The 8,477-nt window shown below is 68.9% G+C and overlaps 2 protein-coding genes across 2 annotated transcripts in view; both read left to right on the top strand.

Moving 5' to 3' along the window:
- The window catches only part of RTEL1 (regulator of telomere elongation helicase 1), a 28,587-nt gene extending 22,867 nt beyond the window's left edge, over positions 1–5,720 (top strand). The window contains exons 25-36 of the mRNA XM_024750278.1: positions 96–247; positions 338–485; positions 632–792; positions 1,357–1,452; positions 2,780–2,978; positions 3,140–3,280; positions 3,901–4,017; positions 4,185–4,415; positions 4,504–4,641; positions 4,768–4,905; positions 4,995–5,098; positions 5,236–5,720. Of these exons, the coding sequence (XP_024606046.1) occupies positions 96–247; positions 338–485; positions 632–792; positions 1,357–1,452; positions 2,780–2,978; positions 3,140–3,280; positions 3,901–4,017; positions 4,185–4,415; positions 4,504–4,641; positions 4,768–4,905; positions 4,995–5,098; positions 5,236–5,316 (1,706 nt within the window). The 3' untranslated portion in view covers positions 5,317–5,720. The remainder of the gene's footprint in view (positions 1–95; positions 248–337; positions 486–631; positions 793–1,356; positions 1,453–2,779; positions 2,979–3,139; positions 3,281–3,900; positions 4,018–4,184; positions 4,416–4,503; positions 4,642–4,767; positions 4,906–4,994; positions 5,099–5,235) is intronic.
- Positions 5,721–5,941: 221 nt separating this feature from the next.
- Positions 5,942–7,588, top strand: TNFRSF6B (TNF receptor superfamily member 6b). The gene is made up of 3 exons (XM_024750277.1): positions 5,942–6,454; positions 6,545–6,748; positions 7,165–7,588. Exons 1-3 carry the CDS (start codon positions 6,058–6,060, stop codon positions 7,452–7,454), a joined length of 891 nt encoding a protein of 296 aa, XP_024606045.1. The 5' UTR covers positions 5,942–6,057; the 3' UTR covers positions 7,455–7,588.
- The last annotated feature ends 889 nt before the right edge of the window (positions 7,589–8,477 follow it).

The following is an 8,477-nucleotide window of genomic DNA, read 5'->3' as shown; positions in this document are numbered from 1 at the left end:
GCCGGCGCTCTGGAGCCAGAGCCCTTGCCCCCGGACACCGGCTCTTCCCTCTGGTGAGTCTGCCAGGGAGCTGGGCTCCGGGGCAGGCGGGGCTCCCGGGCTGACGGCCCCACCGCCCTGCAGGTTCAGCTCCGCGGACGCCAGAGCCCAGCTGCCCTCCTGGGTGCGTCCCCACGTCAAGGTGTACGACAGCTTCGGCCACGTCATCCGAGATGTGGCCCAGTTCTTCCGCATCGCTCAGAGAACTGTGAGTCTTAGCGCTAGCTGGCTGTGCCCTCCTGTCCCGCCCAGGGGAAGGAGCAGGGCGGGACCTCCACAACCTCCTGTGAACGTCTAGATGCCCGTGCTGGCCCCCCGAGCTGCTGCTCCGAGTCTGAGCGAAGGAGAAGGCACTGCCTCGGTGGCCGTGTCACCCGGCCCCCTCCGCACCAAGAAGGCCACAAGTCTGGATGTGCACGTCCCTAGCCTGAGGTGCAGACGCACGGGTGCGTGTGACTGGGCGACACGGCCGGTTGGGGCCCCACAGGGTGGAGGGCGGGGCGCCTCCCGCAGGCTGGTGGCACGCTGGGGCCGACGACCAGAGTGCCCGGCAGGCGGTGGTGGACATCGTCACCCACACGTGCTCCCGCAGGCTTGCTGGTCGCCGGGGACGCCGAGGGCAGCCTTTGTGTGGAGTACCAGCAGGAAGCCGTCCAGGCCCGGCGGAGGCCCGTGGGGCTGCTGGCCGCCCTGGAACACAGCGAGCAGCTGGCCGAGGGGCCTGGGGACGAGGCCCTGCCCGCGGAGGAGGAGGTGCGGGACACGGATGGCTCGGCCCACCTGGGCTCGGGCACCACTGTGCTCACCCCTGCACACCCGCTGGTCGGGAGGGCAGGGGGGTTTCAGCAGATGCCTGGTGGTGCTGTGTGCATGCCCCGTCCCGGCACAGCCCCCAGCCCTCAGCTGGGCCCCCAACACACCCCCGTGCTGGACATGGTCCGCTCACTGCCCGCTCCTGCTGTGCCCGAGCCTGGCCCCGTCTGGGAGCCTGAGCTGCGGGCAGGACCTTCTGCCCTGGGGCCTTTGTCCAGAAGCCCGTAGCTCCCCAGCTGACCTGAAGCTCCCCACTTCCCGCCGGGCGTCAGTGCCCGCCCCCTGCTGCCCCGCCCTCTAGGCCCAGGGCGCAGCTGCCCCACTCGGGTTTCTCATCCCTTCCCGCCGGTGCCCTTCAGCTACTGCCACGCTGCTGCCCGGGACCTGCTCTCACGCTTGGTTCCCTGCAAAGGGCCGAGGGTACTTCTCCCGCCCTGCCGCCCAGGGCAGTGTCAGGGCTTCGGGGCCCTGAGGGCCTGTGGGACACACCTGTGTCGCCCCCAGGCCCCCCGCCACTCCGCCCCGTGGGGCCCTCGTGAGAAGAGGCCAGCGGAGGAGCAGCGTGGCAGGCGGAGGAAGATCAGGCTGGTCGGCGGCCCGGTACGTGGGCGGCCCGCAGACGGTGCAAGTTTGGTGGGTACCTCAGCCGGTGTGGCTCAGGGTGGGGTGAGGTGTGAGCGGGCCAGACCTGCCCAGTGGCCTGACTTGGCTGTCCCCGCTGGGGGACAGGTTCTGCAGGCGCTCTGCAGGCGTGCCGGCTGGAGCTGGGGCCCAGGGGAGGGGGCAGCCGGGCCTGAGGGCGGGTGCAGGGGTGGAGGGAGGGCAGCAGACCCAGGGCCCGCGGCAACCCCACCACCGGTGTTTGGCTGGATTCACTTCCTCACAGACGAGCTGCTTGTTCTGCGGATCCCACTGTCACCCTCCACCCGCCAGGCTCATGCTGTGCCAGGGCCTGGCCTGCTCTGATCCCGTCCCTCTTCTGCTTTGATATTTTACTGTGAGAACATCTCACCTCCACTCAGCTCTCAGAACCAGCACGGGGTTCCCATGTGCCCTTTGCTACAGTGCCACCGCCTGCCTCACGTCTCCTCCCCCTTACTGGGGTCCCTGGGCAGTGCGCCCCCCTCAGGGCAGACCCTCCACACTTTGGAGTCCTGCACACTTGGCAGATTTGGGCCTTTCGTTTTGTGTTGCTTTTTGGTGGGGTGGTCGGGTCCACGCAAGCCTGTGGGCTCCATCCACAGAAGATGCTGTCTTCCCAGCTGGGCAGGAGCCAGGCCTGGTCCTTTGGCAGGTCTGGTGTGGGGCCTGCAGCCGGGCTGGCTCCCCTGGCCCGGGTCAGGCTGGGCTGTTGGCACGAACGTGGATGGTGAGGTTCCTGCGTGTGAGGCACGTGGCGTTCCCAGCCTCGGATGAAAGCAGTTAAGAGCAGCTGGGTTACATCCTAGAAGCTCCGGAAAGCCCCAAATGCCAGTGCCTCTGTCCACCACCCTTGGCTTCTGGGGAGAACCAGGTGGTGCCCAGGGGACTGACACTGAGGAAGTGGCCTAGGTGCCGGGGGCCTGGGCCTCTGAGGGCCGAGCTGGGGGGCAGCCTGGGAGCCTGGAGGGTCCTTTTCGAGGGTCCGGGATCAGGGCTGGGGTGTGCCGCACAAGTAGGGCACGGGGCTGTTCGAAGTCCTGGCGTGTTGAGAAGTGTCCCCTGCCGTGGGCACCGGGACCTCAGCAGAGGAGGCACCGCCAGCTTGCACTCTGCCTCTGCTGTGCTCAGCGGGCCTGGCCGTCTAAGCTGAAGCTAACCGGGGGGTCCCCTGCCAGCTGGGCCAGGCCGGCTAAGCATCCTCCCCAGCGGCCCCCAACGGCAGCTCGCTGCCCCTGCAGGTGGGGAGCATTGGTGCCTCCTGACGGGCACCGGCTGTGTGTCGCAGGAGGGGCCAGAAGCCGGCGCGGACACAGGCAGGGCTAAGCTGTTCATGGCGGCCGTGAAGCAGGCGCTGAGCCAGGCCAGCTTTGACACCTTTACCCGGGCCCTGCGGGAGTACAAGAGCACCGATGACCTCGCGGCCCTGGCCGCTCACCTTGGCCCCCTCTTTGCCGAGGACCCCAAGAAGCACAGCCTGCTCCAAGGTGCCTTGGCCAGTAGAGGCTGCCCATTTGAGGGTCCCACCCTGGGGGCCGTGCTGCAGCCGTGGGCTGGGGGGGCCACCAGGGTCCCCGGTTGACCTGCAGAGGTGTTGGTGGGGACCCAGTGCGGTGGCTGCAGGCCCAGACCCCGCCCCTCCCCACAGGCTTCTATCAGTTCGTACGGCCCCACCACAAGCAGCAGTTTGAGGAGGTCTGCCGCCAACTGACGGGCCGAGGCTGCAGCTCCCGGCCCGAGTATGGCCCTTCCCGGAGGCGGGGAGCACAGCCGGCCCTGGACCCCAGCGGTGAGGCGGGCCCTGCCTGGGTGGGACCCTCAAACTCAGACCCTGAGGGTGGGTGGCACCTGGCCCTTGGAGTGGGTCTTCATGTGGCCCAGCCTCCCTGTTCCTGAGGCTGACAGATCCGTGCGGGGGGCCCCACTTTGGGGAGGTGTGGGCCCCCAGAACACACATGGCCCGGGCCTCCGAGGAGGACCTGCGCCTGGGGAGTCGTGTACGCACAGGGGTCCTGGAGCCCCGTCCACCCCTGTCTCTACCTGGAGTGGACCCTGCACGTCCAGAGCCTGGGAGTCGCTGTCCCCATTTATTAAGGAAGAGCCCATCTCTGGACGAGACTTCCCCAAGGACGGGAATCACAGGGGGCCCCTGGGGTTGGAGATTCCTGCCTAAGTCACCCTTCTGCTCCTTCCTGGACTGGGGTGTCCTTGTGCCTGCCCCCCACTTTCCTGCCCCCCGTTTAAGGCAGGGGAGCAGGCCTGCCTGCTCCCTGCTGTCGGGGGCCTCCAGCGGTTGTCTGAGGAGAGTTTGAGGCCCGGTCTCCCCTTGGACAGACCCGTCCCCTCCCTGGTCATGCTCTGGACCCTCAGGGACCAGCTGGGCGCCTCCTTGTCTCCGTGTTTCTTCAGGAAGGAGGGAGCCTGACCCCAAGCTGACCGTGTCCCAGGATGCAGCCAGGCAGCTGGACCCCCGCGAACACCTGAACCAGGGCCGGCCCCACCTGGTCTCCGGGCTGCTCCCTGCAGGTACCTGGTCCCTGAAGAGGCTTTGGACCAGAGCCAGGAGCAGAGGGAAGACCCTGGCGGGGAGGAGTCTCCTGGGAGCCGCTGTGGTTCTGTGCCCCCAGAGCAGGGGAAGCCAATGTGATTTGCTGGGAAGCTGGTGGACTGAGATGTGTTTACCTTCCCACCAGGAGACCCCAGCTGCCGGCCTCCTGAGGGGTCCGGAGCCCCCGGAGCAAAGAAGCACCCGCCCGCTGTGAGCGCCTACCTGGCAGATGCCCACAGGGCCCTGGGGGCCACAGGCTACAGCCAGCTCCTGGCGGCGCTGACCACTTACAAGCAGGATGACGACTTCGAGAAGGTGGTGGCCGTGGTGGCCTCACTCACCACCGCCAAGCCTGAGGACCTGACCCTGCTGCAGAGCAAGTGGCCCGCGTGGGGGGCGGGTGGAGGCGGGCAGCGGGGTGGGCGGCAGGGCCACGCCTGAGCGATGCTCCGCGCTCCCAGCAGGGTTCGGCATGTTCGTGCGCCCTCACCACAAGCAGCGCTTCCAGCAGACGTGTGTGGACCTGGGCACCCAGGCTCCAGGACCGTGGGAGGGGAGCCCTGCTGCGCCTTCTGACCTCGTCTGTGGGGCTCGCGGGCCAGGTAGGGCCGCCTGCCTGGTGCTCCTGCCGCCCTGTTGCCCCAGCCTCGCTCAGCCCTGGCAGGGTGGGCAGGTGGGCAGCAGGGAAGTGCCAGGCACCCTTCGGACTCGCTCCCTCCTGTTTCCAGGCCCCTCACTGCCAGAGAAACCCTCCGGGAAGACCCAGAGCAAGATCTCCTCCTTCCTTACGCAGAGGCCGGCTCGGGGGGCGGGGGCTCCCGGCCGGCCACCCAGTGCCCCCTGCGGGCAGGCACAGTCCGAGTGGGGTAGGTCTCGTGGGAGGGGCTGCAGGGACCATTGGGAGTGGGGGCCCAGCCCGAGCAGGCCTGTGGCGCTCACGTCAGCCCCCTTGCAGTGGGCTTGGTGTGTCCTGGCTGCAGGGCGGAGGACGTGGTCCCCTTCCAGTGCCCCTCCTGCGACTTCCACTGCTGCCGGGCCTGTTGGCGACAGCACCTCCAGGTCGGCAGCCAGACCCTGTGGACCCGGCCCTGTCCCCTGTGGACGTGGCCTGCTGGGCGTTGCCCCACATGGTGGGCTGAGGGGCTGGGGTGGGCAGTGGGGTCTGGGAAGGTGTGTCCAGCGCCTTCTCTCCACAGGTCTCTAGGACGTGCCCGGCCTGCCATGCTGCCACCAGAAAGCAGAGTCTCACGCAGGTCTTCTGGCCGGAGCCCCAGTGAACATTGAGACCCTCTGGGCGCTGCAGGGTCTGCGGAGGCTGAGGCCGCCCCTGCCTGGGGCGCAGCCTGGACACTTGCCTGTCGGCTGTGGGTGGGCCAGGCCTGATACCAGAAACCCCTTGGCCAAGAGCGCACCTGACGGGGAGGCCAGTCCAGTGTCCGTGGGGAACCCCCTGAGACGGCAGCAGGATCTGGGCCCCCTGTGAGAGGCCCCGAGGCCACCTTGGGGTCTGGGGTGGGTCCACTGGAAGGTGCTTCCCCAGAACTTCCCTGACCGCCAGCCTGTGGGTGGAGCCCCAGCAGGAAGGAGGGGAGTCCTGCACCTTCTGTCCCGGGGACCTTCCAGGGACCTGCTTGTTCCTCAGGGGCCAGGGTTCTAATAAAGCTGCCGGCACTGCTGGGAAGCGGTCTGTGTGGCCCGGCCTCGGTGGTGGGGTGGGGGAGCCTGGAAGGAAGGAGGCGCCTAGGCAGCCTCCCTCGCACCTGGTTTGTTCAGAGCAGGAGCCGCTACCCCCTCCACCTGCCGGTTGCCAGGCCTGGTAACGGGGTCAGGAGTTGCCCGTGGTGCTGGTGGCCTGCACGGGACCGCCCTGGCACTGGGCTCTGCGGAGGGAGAGGTCAAAGCCTGGGCCCCCAGGTGGCCGACCGCTCCCCTCAGGCGGGGCGGGGCTCCGCGGGGGCGTGGCCAAGCCAGCCCTTATAGGACGTGGCCCGGGAGGCCGCTGCCACTCCAGCGAGACCATGAGGCCCCTGCTGTGGCCGCTGCCGGCCCTGCTGCTGGCGCTTGCGGCGCGGGGGTCGGCGGCGGGTGCGCCCACCTACCCGAGGCGGGACGCGGAGACGGGGGAGTGGCTGGCGTGCGACAAGTGCCCCCCGGGCACCTTCGTGCAGCGACCTTGCGGCCGGGACAACCCCACGACGTGCGGCGTGTGCCCGCCGCGCCACTACACGCAATTCTGGAACTACCTGGAGCGCTGCCGATACTGCAACGTCATCTGCGGGGAGCGCGAGGAGGAAGCGCGGCCGTGCGGGGCCACCCACAACCGCGCCTGCCGCTGTCGCCCCGGCTTCTTCGCGCACGCCGGCTTCTGCCTGGAGCACGAGCCGTGCCCGCCCGGCGCAGGCGTGGTCGCCCCCGGTGGGTGCAGGGCGGGGCCGCGGCGCCGGGCCCTCCGCGGAACGGAGCCGACTCGGCTCTCCTGACGCCGGCCTCCACGTTCGTCCTCAGGCACCCCCAGCCAGAACACGCAGTGCCAACCGTGCTCCCCGGGCACCTTCTCCGCCAGCAGCTCGAGCTCGGAGCGGTGCCAGCCCCACCGCAACTGCACGGCCCTGGGCCTGGCCGTCAACGTGCCGGGCTCCCCGTTCCACGATGCCCTGTGCACCAAATGCACGGGCTTCCCGCTCGGCTCGCTGGAGCCGGGGGCACCGGGTGAGCGGGACGGGGGGTGCGGAGGCCTCGGTGGGCTCCTGGGAAGGGCTTTCGGAAGTGCGGTGGGGACAGCCTAGGGGATGCCGTTGGCTGAGGACGTCAGCGCTGGCGGGTGATGCCGTTTCCCGCCGACCTTGGGAAACAGGCGCCGAGGGCTTAAATGGCTTGCGGGAGGGAACGGCAGCGAACGTGGCGGGTCCCCTTTACGTCGCATCCCACCCCCGGCATCGGCCCACGAGCCCCGCCTCCTTGCCGGCCGAGTTTCCCGCGGTCGCCCCGGGCTCTCTAGCACGGCTGCAGCCTCACCCACTCGTTAGCGCGCGGGGATCCCTCGGTCCTGCCCCTCCGGGGCGCGGAGGGACGCTCACGGCGCGCTGGCAGCTAGTCGGGTACCCCCTTGCCCCTCCCTCCCGCAGGGACCGAGGAGTGCCAGCGCGCCGTGGTCGACTTCGTAGCTTTCCAGGACATCTCTCCCAGGAGGCTCCAGCGGCTGCAGCAGGCGCTTGCGGGCCCCGGGGCGCGGAGTCCGCCGCCGTCGCAAAGGGAGGATCTCGCGGCGCTGCGGCGGAGGCTGTGGCTGCAGCTCACGGAGCTCCGAGAGGCGCGGCCCGGGACGCTGGGGGCGCGGCTGCTGCGGGCGCTGCGCGCGGCCAGGCTGTCCGGGCTGGAGCGCAGCGTCCGCGAGCGTTTTCTCCGCACGCGCTGAGCACTCTGCCCGTTATTTATTCGCTCCCGGCCCGAGCCCCACGCATGGGCGGCCCGCAAGTCGCACCTAAGGAAGCTTTGGACCCGGCTCCTGTGGCGTGAAATTTACTGTTCATAAAGCCGATTGGCAAACGAGTGTGGTGTCTGGGCGGCGCGCAGTGGGCACATCTGGCAGGGGACACACCTGGGCAGGCTGCCCGGGCGCGGCCTGCTGCCTTCCCCACCCCGACTGGGACGGACCCTCGATGGGGGAAGGGTTGTGGGAGACGGGGACAGCGGGTGGCAGCCGTCCCCGGGCCTCACTGCGTGATCCTCCCCGCCCCAGTTGTGCTCTCAGTGGTTAGGATGGTGTGGAGGGAGGGTTGCCCAGTCCCCGGGCTCTCACCGTGGAACAGAAGCCAGCCCGTGAGTCCTGGGGCACCAGGAGAAGCGTCCCCCTCGTTACCCCTCCTTTGGGCTCCACCCTCAAAGCAGCAGGGGATTTCCCAGCAAGGGACCGGCCAAGACCTCCCAGTAGGACAGCGTGTCTTACTCGCTTTCTCGGAAACGTCGCTTTTCCCTTCTGGGGCAGGTTTGGATGACGGCTTGACTCACCAATCCAGGGGGACTCCCAGTCCTGGCCTGGCAGCCCCCTGCCAGCCCCGGAACCCCCTACCTGACCCCCAGGAAGGGCCCCCACTCCCCCATGACTCACATCACCTGCAGCTGGTCCCCAGCCCCAGCCCTGACTCATCCCTTTCCCAGCATCTCCTTCTGGGCCCCATCCGGGAGAGCAGCTGGGGCTGTGACCCTCAGACATGAAGCCACCAGGCCTCTGGAGGAACAGTGGCCAGGAGCCACTCCAAACTGTCTTTATTTCACCCACAGCTAGGCTCATGGGGGGTTGGCAGCTCCTGCAGGGGGCGTGTGGGAGGGCCCTGAGGACCAGTCTTGCCTGGAGGGCCTCTGCTCCTGGACACAGGCCTGGAAAGGGCTTTCTAGATGACTCACCCCAGCCCTGAGGGGGACCCCGCGCTTCACCGCC

This window comes from Neophocaena asiaeorientalis, unplaced genomic scaffold (assembly GCF_003031525.2).
Source record: "Neophocaena asiaeorientalis asiaeorientalis breed wild unplaced genomic scaffold, Neophocaena_asiaeorientalis_V1.1 scaffold606, whole genome shotgun sequence".
Taxonomy (NCBI): domain Eukaryota; kingdom Metazoa; phylum Chordata; class Mammalia; order Artiodactyla; family Phocoenidae; genus Neophocaena; species Neophocaena asiaeorientalis.
Note: the sequence above shows the minus strand (reverse complement) of the source record. Positions and strands in the feature narration are given on the sequence as shown.